General features: G+C 33.8%; 2 protein-coding genes across 2 annotated transcripts; one reads left to right on the forward strand and one right to left on the reverse strand.

Annotated features, from left to right (window-relative positions):
* The first annotated feature begins 280 nt into the window (after positions 1 to 280).
* Positions 281 to 2,979, forward strand: LOC132277090 (glyoxylase I 4). Its single transcript, XM_059778824.1, has 5 exons — positions 281 to 439; positions 1,650 to 1,824; positions 2,248 to 2,331; positions 2,415 to 2,618; positions 2,762 to 2,979. Exons 1-5 carry the CDS (start codon positions 392 to 394, stop codon positions 2,854 to 2,856), a joined length of 606 nt encoding a protein of 201 aa, XP_059634807.1. The 5' UTR covers positions 281 to 391; the 3' UTR covers positions 2,857 to 2,979.
* Positions 2,980 to 3,539: 560 nt separating this feature from the next.
* On the reverse strand, positions 3,540 to 11,637 carry LOC132277089 (U-box domain-containing protein 34). Its single transcript, XM_059778823.1, has 9 exons — positions 11,343 to 11,637; positions 10,213 to 10,334; positions 10,010 to 10,125; positions 9,513 to 9,634; positions 9,090 to 9,382; positions 8,675 to 8,776; positions 7,876 to 8,304; positions 4,120 to 4,869; positions 3,540 to 4,008 (listed from the first exon to the last, which is right to left on the reverse strand). The coding sequence occupies exons 1-9, from the start codon at positions 11,533 to 11,535 to the stop codon at positions 3,808 to 3,810; spliced, it is 2,328 nt and encodes a 775-aa protein (XP_059634806.1). The 5' UTR covers positions 11,536 to 11,637; the 3' UTR covers positions 3,540 to 3,807.
* Positions 11,638 to 17,466: the final 5,829 nt, after the last annotated feature.

Raw genomic sequence — 17,466 nt, forward strand, 5'->3', positions numbered from 1 at the left:
AAATTATCTTAATAGAACTATAATCAACTTCTCTCTCTTCTTCAAGAATTATAATTATATATTTTTCTATCATGTACAGAAATTCAAATTTGTACTCTGGATCTTCAATTTTATAAAATGAAAAAGTATCATTGGACCGTTGTTTTGTGAATTATTTGTCAAGTAAAAAAATAAATAAATAAAAAGAAAAAAAGATAAAACACGTGTTAAATGGATGAACCAGTGGTTCTCTTCGCTTGTGAACTGCGAACCGCGAGCTTTGGAAGGACTGGTTCACAGGTTTTTTGGTATTTCGGTTCAGTCAACGAAAAATGAAAAAAAATATATATACACACACATTACACACCGCTCATAAATGTAAATACTCGCACAGGTGAACAGGTTATCTTCGATGGCGTCACTTCCTAGTTCCTCTCTCACTCTTACTCCTCACGATAAGGTAAATTTATCAACCATCATCTTTGATATTGTTGATTTGTTATATATGATATAAAGATTAAAACTTTATTCTTTTTGGTAATAGAAAATTCAATCTTTTCTTTTGGGTATTGGAAAATTTTCAAACATATCTTTGAGTTGCCGATTGTTTGGAGATAGTACTGAGAAAGCTTAGTTGGATCATTTAGGCATTTCTATAGTGGCAAGAAACTGGGGTGAATAAAATAAAATAAACATTTGAATCTCATAATTTCTTAACCAAACAAAATAATTGTACGAAGCTCAACTAAGGTAATTTTGATGAAAATTTGAATTTGAAAACTAATATTAACACAGCAAAATAGCTGCTACTAGACTGAATATTTTACTTCTCTGCATGTTCCCAATAAATGAAGAGTTTCTTTTTATGGTCTATCTAATTGGAAGAAGATTAAATTGAGAACTTGGGTTTCAAATTTATAGAAATTTTTGTACTAGTATTTTTTCTTTCCCGAGATTAAGCATCAGTTCTATTAACCATTACTGTTTTGATATTTGACTGTTTTCATTTTTTTTTTTTTTTTTTTTTTTTTTTTTTGTGTGAAGAGAACAACTGGTGTAAGTGTGTATTGCTTAGAGTGCCTGCATTGATTAGAAATGCAAATATGATGGCCACCATGTTAACTTGCTAAATTTAAAATCCTATTCATTTGTGAGGCAATTCCAGAAAATCAATATGCCTTCTTGTCGTGAACAAGTGTGATCCTTCGTAGGGCTGGTGCAACCATAAGATCAAGAAGAAAACAAGCAGGAAAAGGAACCCAAAATGGTGCAGACATAAACAACACTACAAGTGAAAAGGGTGGAATTTTGATGGTTGGGATCTAGGATGTATAAACAACACTACAAGCCTACGTAGAATAAGAAAAAATGAGAGGAAAAAGACGAAGAGAAGCGAAATAGAGAGAGAACTTCAATGGTTTCCAGTTTAGCTTGTGCAGGATATAAAAATTAGAGGGTGAATTGATGTATTATCTTGTGATAAGGCTTATGATAGGAGAATGTGATAGCATACTTTGATTTCTTATTCTCTCTGTATTTTGTCCCATTGAAGTTATTAAATATAAGCAGTGTGTTTTTGTATTCTCAACTGGTTTTAGTGTTGTTAATATGTTTTGGATTTGATCTTCGTTAATGTTCCCTAGATGACTTTTGGCTGCTTTCTCTCTCAGGTGAATCGTGTTAGTGTTGGCACCATGGCTACAAATACACCACCAGCCAGAAATTTCCAGCCTATTGTGAGCAATGGTAGAAGTCATGGATATTATTTGCTGACAAGGGCTAAGATGTCTGTAGAAACAGACGTGCTTGTAAAAGATTCTATTCGTGTTGAAACTGTTGATAATGGTATTAATTCTTCTTCATTTCTTACTTTATTAGTCAGTATTTATCATGGACTAGTTTAGTAGGACGAATCATTAAAATTTTATGTGCCTCGTGGACAAGCACGTGCTCACATCGCGATTGGAGAGAGAAAGTAAGGGTGGGAGTTGATGAAGGAATAAAAGAGAGCGACATGGGAAAGAGAGTAGATAGAAAGAGCTATGAGTAGAGAGAAATGGGAGAGAAGTCAACTACTATAATCCACTTGTTTATGTAAACCCAAATTTATCATTTGACCAAGCTCTATTTTATTCTTATTTTCATTTAGAAGAGGGTGAGGCTGATTTGAACCCTTCACATAGAAATCCAGCTAGAGTGTAAATGGCCTCCTAGTAAAGTGTAACAGTATAGGTATATTTAATGATATATCTGCTGATATTGATACAGATTTTGGAGTTGTTAGCGTTCACCATGTGGGAATACTATGCGAAAATCTTGAAAGATCGCTTGATTTTTACCAGAATGTTCTCGGTATGTTACCTCTTCTGCTCTGAAGTTAATATATTATTATTTATTTCTCGAAAGAAGATTCTAACTCCCAAGCTTAAGATCAGGTCTCAAGATAAATGAAGCAAGACCAGATGATAAGCTCCCTTATAGAGGTGCTTGGCTGTGGGTGGGTTCTGAGATGATTCATTTGATGGAGCTCCCAAACCCTGACCCCTTAACTGGTCGGCCTGAGCATGGTGGCCGAGATCGTCATACTTGTGTTGCGATTCGAGATGTCTCTAAGCTGAAAGCTAGACTTGATAAAGCTGGTAATTCTTCTATCCTCAATCTGTGCTTTCCATTTCTTTACCTGTAAACACAGAAATATCATTAAGGCGCGGCAAAAAATTTTCCAGCTGTGTTGTTAATAGAAGGAAATGTGGGTTTCCTATGGTTCTTTTTTACTTCACAGGGATTCCCTACACCCTTAGCCGCTCCGGGAGGCCAGCGATCTTCACAAGAGATCCAGACACAAATGCACTAGAATTTACCCAAGTGGACTGCTGAATGGTTTGATATCTAGCGTACAATTGTAATTAATGTATTTATAGTTCTGTAATTTGTCAAGACTCCAAACAGTACATGTGTGTTGTATAAAATGGTGTATGAAATGGATTGTGCTTCTGTCAATCTGTTGAGTCTGATGTGTGATTGTCATACATAAATGCGTAAAAGGAGGATTTGATGTGCTGGAGTTGCCTTTTGTTTTGTTTATAATACTGATTAGTATTTCCCTTAGTGGGAAGTGCGTTAATAAACTAAGAAAAGTGAATACATGAAGGAACAACAATTGCATTTGGTTGACTATTTCTCACTGTGAGGCATTTCTTCACTCACAATTGACATTCGTTCGCTAGTGACCAGTTTTCCTAAGATATCTGCATCTATGTACACATCCTGGGATCGTCGTCCACATCCTCTTCTTCTTTAGATGCGTCTGGCTTGACGCAAATGGACTTTCCATTGCCCTAGCCCCCCATTCCATCCGGATCAAAATGTTTGATTATGTGAACAACATATCACATGCATTATCAACTAAGGCACTAGAATCCAACTTACACCACATTGACAAAAACCCAACCAGGGGGTCAAGGATACATTGAAATTCCATCTCTCAAAGAAACTTTGTACTTTGCGAAACTTCAAGTAAAAGCATAACAATTACAAGATTATACAAATTCCAACCAGGGTGAGAAGAAAATTTCTATCAACCAAAGAATCTGTCAACTATGCAGATTTTTATGACAAAAGCATAAGAATTACATATTACAAGTTGAATTACTGTTATACACAAGCAGATGAAGATACATTTTGCAATACAAAATGATCATTACAAGACTCTTTTCAGGGCATAATGTACATTGCAACAAATTAAATAAAAATTGTAAAGACGAGCACTGAAGTGAACTTTAGTTGTAGAATAAAATGCTTGCTTGAAGTTGTACAAGCAACCATATTTTATAAATCAGGTACTTGAGGCTGCACACGCGAACTCCACTCTTGTATGGCAGAACGTAAAGTGTGGTTTGGAGTCAGCATTGTATGCTGCAGTCTGAGCTTTGTTACTGGCGATACTTTGTGTCTCTCAAGCCATGCCTTTATTGCTCTATGCTCATATGTAAAACCATCAGCCGCAATGTGCGGATCATCCATTATATCCTGTATAAGCCGTGACCGGATGTGCAGAAAAAAAGAACATAAGATGCATGGCCCCATAAAAATCAAATGCTATTAATTTACAGATCATCACATGGAGTTAAAAAATTTCACCTGAAGGATTGGGCAGAAGTAGTGGCTAGGTGCATTAATATTGTTTCTTTCCAGCTTTATACTAGCATCTGCAATATCAGCGAGTTTCCTCAAAACTGGCAGAACTTCAGTTTCAAGATCTGGCCTATCCCTGCATCTAAGTCCGGAGCATTTCAGTGCCATCCCAGCCAGTTCCTCAGCCTCAGCAATTGGCCAATCTGTAACTGACCTATCCAGTATGTCTGAGAATGATCCATTGTTAATAGCATTTTCAACTTTCAATAAAAGCCCATTGGGATGGCAAGCAGCCAGCAATTGGAGGGTTATGATTCCAAAAGCATATAGATCAGATTTGGGCCGGAGGGTGCCAGTTCTTTGATACTCTGGATCCATGTAGTAGAGAGTACCAGCAAGAATGGAGTCTCTATATTCTGTGATGTTGTCAGGCACAACATCTGAAATGAGTTTTGCCAGCCCAACATCTCCGATTTTGCTCACATAATTTCTGTCTAGCAAGATATTTCCTGGTTTTAGATCCCGATGAACAATAGGCTCTGGCTTTGAGCTGTGTAAAAATGCAAGTCCACAAGCTACTTCAAACACTATCCGGAATCGAACAAACCAAGGAAGAGAAGGTCTACCGCTCCGGCGGAAAATTTGATCCTCCAGGCTCCCATTTTCCATATATTCATAAACCAGGCAACCACTCTCTGGACAGGCTCCAAGAAGTAAAACCATGTGTGGATGGCGTAGTTGGCTAAGAACTTCAACCTGCAAGGAACTGAAAGATGAAATCAGCAAGTATTGCAGCTTAGTTTAAATCTTATGTTACAACCCTTGAATTGGGCAGAACAAGTCAGTACTGGAATTAGTTCCGAATTTGGGAACAAAAGCAATATGCATTGTAATACCCCTAATTTTAAAAGGATAGTCTCGGTATTTATTTATTTGTTTTAATTGTATTTTTAATTATTTAATTGATTATTTGACTAATTGCTTATGTGTTTAATTGAATTAGGTATTACTTGATTATTTGATTATGTGTCTATGTATTATTTGTATTTGTCTATGTGTTAATTGTTTAATTAGATTATGTGCTTAAATGGTGTTTTGAGTAATTGTAAATTAAATGTTTTCTTTTCTTTTATTATTTTATTTTATTTTTCTTTTATGGTTTTAGTTAGTAGTAATGGGCCAATCAATTGGGTCCCATGGACTACTTGGATAGAAGGTTAGATTTGTATGGATTATTACTCATGGATAGTTGTGTATGTATATATATAGATATATATTATATACATATATAAAAAAGAAAGTAATTTATTAATTACTTTTATGGTAACTTGGGTAATAATATTTAATCTGATGTATATGTTTTATATTTAAATAATAAAAATATACATAGATTTGATACGTGTTATGTTTTAAGTTACTTTATAATATTATGGTAACTTAAGTATTATTGGATAATCCATTAATAAATATTGGAATGTGTATAATTTATTTATTTAATAAACATATACATAAATTATATACGTAACATATTTTACTTACCTTTTTTAATATTTTAATATATATATATTTTTTAAGTTGACTTGGATTGGGAAAAGGATTAGGGTTATTTTATTTAGCCTATAAATATATAGCTATAGGTTGTAAAAAGGGGCTAGAAATATTCACGTGATATACTTTAGAGAGAGAAAGAGTTAGAGAGGGAAGGAAGAAAAGAAAGGAAGGAGGAAAAAAAACCCTGTAGAGAGAAGATCAAGGAAGCAGAAGTTTAACTTTCGATCCGAAAGTTTAAGGCAAATTCTTCTTCTATCTCTTTCCCTTTAATTCATGTTTCTATGCATGCCTAGGAAATTCCAGGATTCATTAAACACATAAAATTAAATAATTATGCATGTTTAATTGGATTAGAACATAGGTTTAATGAAATTGGTTCATATCTGTTCTTGTGTTATGAATTGATAAATGCATGATTTTGATTTGATTTCCAGCGTGAATTTTTATATGTTTACATTATGTATTTTTCATATATGTGGAATGATGGAACGTAGAAACATACCTAGGATTCCTGAACATTAAATAGGAACTAGGTTTGGGTTTAAATAAATTTAAATAAACTCAATCATAATGATGCTTGCTATTTGAATGTTTTAAACAAACGAATGGATTTAATTTTTTAAAATGTTTTAGCAATTAAGATTAAATGTGTAGGATGAATTGGATATGGAGAATGCTTATTTGACGGTATAATAAAATATCATCATGTATAAGATTCAGTTTGTGTAGGACATATGATATAGGAAGCTTAAATAAATAATTAGTTATTCCTATTTTGTGATAACTTGATATCATATTATCATAGTTATTTCTGGATTGTTTGATGTATTTCCTTAATCGTTACATTAATTGCTGGATTGTGTGGTTTAATGCACTGGTATGGGACGGTGGCATTCTAAGGACGGATTAACTTATCAGTTAAGTCCAACCTATTCTATATAAGGGAATGGATTAACTAAAATGTTAAGTCCTACTTATATTTAAGTCAGGTCAGCTGAACAAGTTGAATGACTTATGAAGGGTTAATTTATTATATAAGGGAATGGATTAACTAAAATGTTAAATCCTACTTATATTCAAGTCAGGTTAGCTGAACAAGTTGAATGACTTATGGAGGATTAATTTATACTGAATAGGATGGTTACTAGATTTTATATATATAAGTATGGTGCCATGATATGAGTTTGAGTCTCAGGATCAGTGGTTAGGGTGCGTATACCGCCAGGGATGTGTAGCTAGATATAGTGCAGTTGTGTACCCTGGTAGGTCTAGGTACTCGTGCCCACTATATGTGTGTTTTGCATGTTGCCTACTATTCAGGTTGAGACAACCCTAAAATCTAGTGAGGTTCCTTTAGTGTGTGTATATATATATACGGACTACTAGTTACTGTTAGATTGACTAGGATGTATACGTGTATCGGATCTCTGTTTGGACTGTAGTACAGTAGAACTTGTTTGTGGGCCTGACCTACCATTATTTTTCAGGTGTTCGTCAGGAGTAGAGGTTGTTCGTGCTGAGCGGGGATCAGTCTACTTCATTCTTCCGATGCTACATAAGAGTTCCTTTATGATTCAGTTTCCTGATTTAGACAGTTATTGCTGTCATTTGCTTAATTTGGATTTTCTAGGGGTCCACACAGTATGGATTCCCAAGTTGTATTTTGGAGAATGAGTTGTATCAGAAGAGTTTATTAATTAATGGAAATATATTCTGAGATTTATTATTAGATTATCATTTTAGTTTCTTGTCAGCATTTTATTTATTCTTCTTTATTCTTTTGTACTCTGTGTTCGTTTATTATCAATTTGTTTTGATATCCTCGGGTATTCGGGCGTGGGCCTGGCCAACCCGCATTCGAAAATCCGGGGGTATCACATGCATCATGTGAAAAGTCAATCAGACATAGGTTATACTTCTTATGATAACAGTCAACTAAGATTTAACAAAGAGTGGCAAGATACAGTAATGTTGTGTTTGTGTGTGTGTGTCCGTTCATGACAAAAAGAGGGAGATTCTAGGATAATACTGAAGATTTCAGGAATAATAGTGAGTTATTAGGGAGTTGTTCGCAAACTTCACATATTTAGTAAAGGTTCTATAACTGTTAACCCAAGCATGATAAAGGCAGTTTATTACTCACTAGACAAAAGAATCACAAAGGCATGGAAACTTAAAACGAGAAAAAGCAATTATAAGATAAGGAAACACCTCTCTCAGAAACTCTTCTTTCTTGTCAGATGCATCGGGCCGAAGAACTTTGACAGCTACTGGGGTGTGATCAAGACTGCATCTGTAAACTTTTCCATATGCCCCTTCACCAACCATCTTAGTCTCAGAGAAGAAATCAGTAGCGATCTCTATTTCCTCCCTAGTGTACCTCTTGTACCGTCTATCATTTGATAAGAGTGCGTCGACGATTTTCTGTTTCTCCAAGGACTCTTTGAGGGCTTTCAGTTCGGCTATCTGCCTTTCATAAGCCTCTTTAGCAAGCAAATTTCTTGCCATCTCAACTTCCTTAACAGCTTCCAAATGCTTCTCTTTCTCTTCAGCAGCGTTTTTCCTGTGAGTTTCTTCTCTTTTCATGGCAGCATTGACTCTTCTTGCCTCATTGAGGTATTCAGAAGAAACCAAGTGGACCTGCAAAATGGAGCATTGATGCTCAAAGGGCTAGAGTTGGTATAATACATGCCCATCTAAAATTTTCAACCATGGATAGAACCATTATAAGATGCATCTTCACATTTTCAAGCCTCGTCTATCGTTCCTTACAACCTGTGCATCAGTCTCAAATTGATATCAAGTATTCAATTCATCTTCTAATTCTATATTGAACTTGATCATTACAAGAAAGCATGAAACTGCTTTTATTATTATTATTATTCTTATTTTTCATCATCATCATCCTTGCCTTTATTCCATATGGAACCGTTCATTACATGTGTTAATAATTTATAACCTTTAACATGAATCAAATGTTTTGGAACATTGTAAAGTGACCTTATCTGACCTTGTTTTGGGCAAGGACCAGGTCTTCACAAGCTCTATTGTACATGGCAACAGTGTTCTGTAATTCTAGGCGCAGTTGATCTACTTCAGCCTGTACATCGGACTGCACAAAAATAGCTTAATTAAACATAAGCACTGGTTGGTCATTTTCGTGCATCCATTACAATATGTAAAAAGCAATTAGTTAACAAGTGGCTCAAAATAGATTTGCCAAATAAGTGTATATATTAAATTCTTAAAACAAAACACGTGGCTGTATGCAAAGCGATCTTTTTCATACATTTTATTTCAATGTGTAAGAAACATAATTAACAAGTGTTGAAAATCCAACTTCACCTAACAATTGGATATATTTGTCAAAATTCTTACAGCAAAATATGCAACTTTAGGCAGAGTAGCTTAAAAAAATCATCCACCTGCTCTGTGGATATAGAAGCCACAGAAGGGCATCCCTTGATTGTCTGAATCTCCGAGATACTATCTCCCAAGCTCCGATGATTTATTTCCTGGACTGCACTAGAATGAACGGGAGAACTCTTATGCTTTAAGGCTTGAGAATTTAGGAAACTAGGATTCGACATTGATGATGCACCAGAAGTGGTCTGAACTTTACATCCCGCAGAGGAAGAATAAAATTCAGGTTTTATATTCTTAATGCTTCGAGAACCACGTTCTCTTTGAGTAAACAACCAGTGTTTAGAGCTGTTCTCTGTAAAATATTGGCAGAAAAAAAAAAATAATAAAAAATAAAAATAAAAAAAAAAAGGAAAAAAAGAGTGGCATAAACGAACAATTAAGGACAAGAAAAATGTTGACTGCAAAAATTCTGTTCAATATACCACTAGTTGACAAGCAGTCAGCTAAATTTGTGATGAGCCTTTGTCTTGACAGTATGTAGATATCACACGCGTCAGGAGCATGTTTCATAACAGTTGATGGTACCTCGGGGCCCTTTAGCTTCCTAAAATTAGGTAGAAGTACAGGCAGATTATAAACATATGTAAGAACCTCGAGAAAGCCCATAAGAAGTCTAGTCACAGCTAAGAGACCACAATTACAGAAAAATGTAATATTATGTTTTAGCCAGATTTCTGAATTCTTTGCATAAACATGGAAACAACAGAAGAGAAGGATAGTAAAAACATTACCAATATGCATTGAAAGTCAAGCAACAAGTCATTAGTCATTACATAATATCATCTAAATGACAATATAATCATGAGGTGAGCTATAACTTACAAAGAGAAAAATAATACCAATATAAAAACCACTACTAGTAGTAATAAGAGAAATGAATTAAACAAATTATTGCTTAGATTGACACTTCATGCCGTACCTTGTAAAGCAATTGGACGAGCAAGAGCCTAATACTAAACTTCTTATGCCCGAGTCAGATATATATCTTAGAAGTGTTGCTGCAGGATTGTCACCTTCCAGGACCACAGTCTCCACCTAGGAAAAAGTTTAATTTAACTTTTATACTTTCAACACCAACTCGATTAGAGCGGAATTTAGCCACAGAGAGAACAACAAACTCACATTTCTTGGTCTGCACATTTTGATGAATGGTAAAAAGATCTCCTCAAGCTTTACTTTCACGTCCTCCACATACATCGACACCGCATTTGTATTCAGCTCCTCAATAGGGATACTATCTCCTGCTGTAGAATGCATGATGACCAACGGTAGACATCAAAAGTTACTCAAAAGTGGCATGATTTGGCAGAAATGACAACCAGGGACCAATGGGTGAATTTTGATCGAGCAGAGTTGTACACTCTGAACTCTAAGGAAGAGCCCAGAATAGATACTTTATAAAAAAAAGGTAAATTACAATCACTACCGCTGAGGTATAGTATAATTACACGGGCATTCCCCATTGATTCAAAATTATACCAACCTCTCCCGTTGTTAGTTCACAGTAACAAATTTCTTCCCTACTCTAATAGTCAACAAAATCAAAGGGTGGAAATTGGAATCTGCTTATGGCAGCAAAATTAAATTACTAGTACAAAACACCATATTTGCATTAGTCCTTTCACTTTAAATCCACTTTTCAACTAAAATAATATAATATTACATTGAGGGGGAAAAGGTGAAATCACACTCCCTCTTAACTTCACATAGGAGGTCAGTGTAATTTTTTAATCAACATGAGAGACTGTGAATTATGTTGGATTTCAGTGGAGCTGAGAGTAATTTACCCTTGGCAAAAGTTTTATCAACCAGATGGCAATAGAAATTTGTGAATTTTCTTTCGTATGAATTTTAACTTTCTTCAAATTGAGTTCTACATTGGTTGGGAATTTAGATTTCTGCATTTCTTGCCCTTTAAAAGTTCTCAAGTACCGAACATAAAATAATTTTAGTAAAATAGTTCTATCACAAGTTTGCCTATTTCTTTACAATAATTCGTAATTTAGCACCATTTGGGAGATGAAGATCGTATTCACCACACTCTCTAACAATATAAGAGAACTTTGATTGTTTGGCAGAAAACTAAGGAAAATTAAAAGAAACAATAATAACTTGAAATATCACAATTTCTGCTATTTATTTCCTAAAATAACGGAAATAGTCAAATTTCGTCAAATAATAGTACTAGCATACAGTCAATACAGATATATAAGCAGAGATGTGTAAAATTTGCTGACGAAAAAAAAAATTACATGGAGTTGGGATGGAGGTGATGGTGGGCATGACGTGAATTAGAACAAAACGATCGGCTTTAGGCATGAGATTTTGCACCGCCCACTGGACTGCTCGTCGGCTACCTGATCCCCCCAAACCGCCGCCTCCGCCTTTTACGGCCACCGCTACCGACTCCATCGCCGCCGGAGGACAATCGCCGTCGACGCTCATATTGATTCTCACATGTAGTATATAATTAAACTTAAATTTAAAGCTCTCTCTATATATGTCTAATGTCTATATAGAAAAATATAGATAGAGAGCAGAGGAAGGATTGTTTTGACTTGTACTTCGGAGGGGACGACGACTTGGAAGCTGAAGGTGGCCCCACAGGAATTTTCCGTATGAATTTGCATAGTTTGCCACAAGAATATACTTTGAGGCTTGGTTTGGTTACATGAAATTAACTTTAATTAACCTTCGGGGCTTAGCTGTGATGGTTGGAGCTTGACACTAAGTTTAAAATGGCCGGTGTTCGACTCTTTTCAAGCTATCTATTCCTCTCGATATTTACTGTTGCGCGTGTTGAGGGGCCGGTGCGCCTGGCACAGGTTTGTAACTTGGGGTGGGTCCCTAAGGGGCCCTACCCAGGAGAGTTCCTGTTTTTAAAAATTAAAAAAATAAAAATAAAAATAAAAATAAATAACTTTAATTAAAAGAAAGGAAAGAAAAAATTTTTAATTTTTTTTTGAGTTTGGATAGATGGACTACTTTCTTTCAAAACTTTTCTCACACAAAACACTGGAAATAATATTTTCTCGTGAAAACCAGTTCTTTTTATTTGAAGTTTCTATTTTAACCAACAACTGAATTATGTAAAATAATTAATTTCTTTATTTTCTAACTAAGTTTCTTTTCTACTAAAGGCAAGTTCTTTAACAATTTATATTTTAGTGGACTTCTAGAAGGCTCTCTAAACATGTTCTATTATAATACTATTTGGACATTTTTTTTTTTAAATATATACATTGTATCATATATATTATACACCTCTATTATATAGACAGAGAATAATTTATATATTTTTCTCTTTTTGTGTTCTCTGGTTGAAAGTCCATGAGCCCAATTTTTTTAATTTTTATTTTTAAGCTTCCTTATTTCTCTTAAATGAATAGATAGTTCTGCTTCTATGGTTTTACCTAAGATGTCTTGAAGTATTGTTTTAATTTAAACAATATAAATAATTATATTATTAAAATTTAATAATTCATCATTTTATTAAAACTTTGAATAAAATAAACATCATTAAACACAAATTTATTTATTTTTTTAGTATTGGAAATCATAAGGGTAATTTTGGTATGCATAATCACTTTTTTTTCATTTTCATGCTATCCAAACTAACAAACTAATATTTTCATACAATTTTTCTTAATAAATTTTCATGCTGACTAAATGCTTCATAGAAAATAACTTTTCTTTTCATTCACTTCTCTTTTCTTTCATTTTCCATTTCTTTTATTTTTTTGCTTATTTCTATCTAACCAAACGAAACCGGAATGAAAATGAGTAACTTCTCCCAAAAATTTGAAATACTATAATCCCAATAAATACCATGTTTAATATATATATATATATATATATATATATATATATGATAAATGCTTAAAACCAAAACCTTCTAAAACTTTTTATTTTCACATTAAATGGCCTTATACTATTTCGTTTTCCTTTCGTTAAGATAACGTTTATCATTCAAAAATGTCGTGCTAAACATTTTTTTTTTTGGGTAAAATGCCAAAAAAAAAAAAAAAAAAAAAAAAAAAAAAAAAAAAACCCTCAACTATGGGGGTTTTGCAATAAACCCCAAAACTACAAGAAATCCCCACGAACTTTCAAATTGTTACAATTTGCTCACTCAAGCCACCAGAAAAAAGACGAAGTTGCCCTTCCAATAAAACGATGCAGTTTGCTTATAATCTCAATTTCACTTATTGACGTGGCAAACAACATCTAATCAACCAATAGGATTGCCACAAGAGATGAGGATTACCACACAACAACCAAACCCTAACCTACCTTCATTTATTTAAGGCAAACACAGAGAGCAGAAAGGAAGCCACTTTGATGCTGCTTTGAACACTTCATTCATGGTGATGTACAGTTCTGAACACTTCGATCGCGATGGAGTTCTCGATGCTTGGAGCTCACCAATATGAGCTGTGTAGCCGACGCTTGGAGCTCACCAGTGTGAGCTTGGTGTTGTCGATGGGTTTCAAAATGAATAGCACTAGTGATGAAGAAGAATATCGAAGTTATTGGGTTTGAAGTTGGCTTGCCGAAGTTGATGGTTGCCAAAGCTCAATGGGTCTCGCCGGAATTTGTTTAGCCGATAAGTTCAGTTATAACGCTGCCAACCTTTTTGTTCATCACCAGTGAGGTTCATTTTGAGTCATGTGTGCTCATCGTTGTATCCTTGCTTCCCTACCATTTCGAGCTCATTGTAAGCCTTCTTTGCTGCCTTATTGGGCATCCTTACGAGCTTACCGACATTCTCGCCGTCATTGTGGTCGCTAGTCCATTTTTTGTGGCTCATTCATGCCGTCCTCTCCACTGTGCTTACTGGACAGTCATTTCATCAAGTTCCCTGCCATCGCCGGCCATACCTAGCGAGCGTGCTCATTGGTAAATCCTTGTGCTACCGTCTTCTGTCCTCGTCGATGCTGTTTCTGGGTTCGTCGGCAGCAAAACGGGAATTGAATTTAAGGAAATGGATATGATCGACCAATAAAAAATTGAGTTATGTGATTTGGGAAAATTTGGTTAAAGCCATGTTTGGGGTTAAGGGCACTCTTGTCATTTCATGCTTCTAAGGGCAGTATGGTCTTTTAAAATAATTCAACAAAATTTAACGGCTAATTCTCACCGGACCTTACTCGAATGGGGTGATTTGAAACTTTTTTGCATAGTTCAAGGGGTTTCTTGCATTTTTTGTAGTTTAGGGAGTTAGTTGCAGGTTTCCCATAGCTCAGGATTTTTTATTTTTATTTTTATTTTTTTATTTTTTTATTTGCATTTTACCCTTTTTTATATATTTAAAAATGCCTATTAATTCATCACGTGACAGTCACGTAACTTTACAAATGACAAAATAAAATTTTTTTAATTTAATTTTTATTTTGGGAAAAAAGTTTTAAACATGGTATATATAATAAGTTTTATTTTAATTAGTGAAATTTATATAATTTGTTGATCATTTTAGAAAATTGTTAAGTTTGGTAGCAGTCAAAAACTTATAACTACATATTTTATTTTCATTGTAATATAATAATAAATTGACCAAATATAAAATTAATTAGAGGAAAAGATATAATTAATATTTTTTATAAGAGAAGGATACTAATTAAAGTTCTATTAACAAGAAAGGGCAAAATTGAAAAAATATTAATAGTAGAGTTGTAAACATTTATAAGAAGTAGATAAAATTACAATAATAATAATAATAAATAAATAAATAAATAAATAACCCTCTTGACTATTTCAAATTGGCAAAAATATAAAATAAAATAAAATAAAAATAATTCTAAAGTTTGACCTAAAACCTCCATTGTTGCAACTTTGAGAACATAGATCTTTGGAAACTTTAGTAATATTATAATGACAAATATGCCCTAAAATAGATTTTTATTTTTATTTTTCCTTTCATGATGGCAATAATGTTTAGGCTTTAGGGGTTATAACTTAGAGGGAGGGTGTAAGGCTCGGGCTCTCGGGTCACAGAGAGCAACTCAACCACTGGGGCAACACCGTACTTGCTCACAAAATAGAAATTTAAGAAAGAGTAAATTGCATAAACCGCTTTTGATTAATAAATTTTTGCACAAAATCAATATATGTTATCTTTAAAATGATTTTGATTTTAGTTTTTCTTTTTCTTTTTAATTTCCAAAAAAAATAGAAATTTAAGAAAATTTTAAAAATTGTTCCAATGTATATTGGTCTTCCTATAGATGCATTTGATATATATATATATATATATTAAAAAAAGGGAAATTTATAATCCATTTAAATATTTTTTCAGAAATAATTTTTAACAATACTATACTGAAGTCATAACTTATAATTAAGCTACTCTAGTGACTTAAAATGTACATTGATTAAGGTATTTTCATTCAAAGATTCAATCTTTACACAATAAAACACTTTTGTGATTTTAAAGGGAATTCGAATAAGTTTCCTTAAAACTCTTATTTTCATTCAAAGATTCTATTATGATTATATGTGATCGCTGTTTCATGATCTTTATATATAATTTGATGATAAAACCTCCAAATTTATATACTCCCTCCATTTCAAAATGCATGATCGATTTGGGAACTGTGACTCATATCATTATATATAATTTGATGATAAAACCTTTAAATCTATATATATACTTTTTTCTTCCCAAAATACATGATTACTTTGGGAACTATGACTACGTCCTCCATCTCAAAGTGATAATGTACATATTTTGGGATAAAAGAAGTATATAGATTTAAAGGTTTTATCATCAAATTATATATAATGATGTGAGTCACAGTTTCTAAAGCGGTAATATATTTTGAGAGAGAGAGAGAGAGAGAGAGAGAGGAAAGAAGCATTTTTCTTGCATAGATTGTGCACTTGAACTTCATGGAGAGGATTTACATATGTCCGCTGAAGTGACTAAAGAAGCATTTTTCTTGCATAGATTGTGCACTTGAACTTCATGGAGGGGATTCACATATGTCCGCTGAAGTGACTAAAGTCACCTTGACCTTTTTCTTGCATAGATTGTGCACTTGAACTCCATGGAAAGGATTCACATATGTCGGCTGAAGTGACTGAAGTCACCTTGACCAATTAATTCCTGTGGCAATTGATGGACTTGAACCTATTGGATCATACACGTAGTATATACGTGTGAGGATGGCATGGGTCCTCATGTGTGCGGATGGGACGCACGCCCTCTGGCCATATAGCAACTATTGGCATCCTATGCTGGATGTATCAGCTAACATATATATTCATCTTAAAACCAGCTGAAAGAAATATATAGAAATATTGGCACATATCATGTGTAACTGTAGTATATATTTATATATATATGTATGTCATGCGACTCATGCACCGTAGGTGACAGATAGAGAGAAAGCACGCAGTCTTTCAAGCACGGCCTCCATGCAAGATCAAACCATGTGTGCTCACTATCTTCTGTCACGTACGTACGTACCTTCCTTACCACCTGTATGTTGTACCAGATCATAAACATTCTTCAAACTGTATGCACCCAGAAAGGGTTAAGACTGTATCTTACATGCAAAGACAAACTTGATTTGATTATGAAGAAGTGGTGGTTTCTCGGAGCTTAATTTATAGAACTAGACCTGAAATGGTGGTGGCCACAGTACACATATGTGGAATATTATGTGGCAATTTAAACACTCATTGGACCTTTATATGCTAGTTCAGTTTTGTTTGCAATAGCACAACCAACCAGGTGCACCAGTAGAACGGCGACAATTACTATGCCACTAATAATATTCTTCTCATCTGAGTTCGTGTTTAAGTCCACCTCCCCTAATTTGTTAGGATTAGAACAAAATAATACAAAACTATACTTATATAGACTTGAACATAATTTATTTGAAAATATTAATTAATTAAGCATTCATCATCCTTTATATGTCCCATTTGGATTGGGTCAGCCCACATGTATGTGTGTGTACATATATATATATATATATATATATTGCTTTTCATTTTTTAATTAATTAAGCATTATCTTGTATTAATTACTAATGTTTAGATTCAAGATACCTACCCAAGAAAATGTATATATATAAACCTATCTAAAAAAATCTGTAAAATCAAATATTAGGTCAATGTTATGTAGAACACCTTAGATTTACTGGGAAAAATAGTGGGGAATCTATAAAATTTATCAAGTCAAAACATTAGGTCAACGTTTTATAGAACACCTTAGATTTGCCGGCAAAAAATGTTTATTATGATTCTTAATTTCTAGAATACAATCAACAAAAAAATTATATAGAACACCGTAGATTTGCCAGGAAGCTTGAACTGAATTGAGCAGTGTGTCTTTTCTCTCCAACGTTGACAAGGAATACGTACTGTTTA

This window comes from Cornus florida, unplaced genomic scaffold (assembly GCF_030987335.1).
Source record: "Cornus florida cultivar Cherokee Brave unplaced genomic scaffold, ASM3098733v1 CherokeeBrave_3.0.0_Hap2_Chr10, whole genome shotgun sequence".
Lineage (NCBI taxonomy): Eukaryota > Viridiplantae > Streptophyta > Magnoliopsida > Cornales > Cornaceae > Cornus > Cornus florida.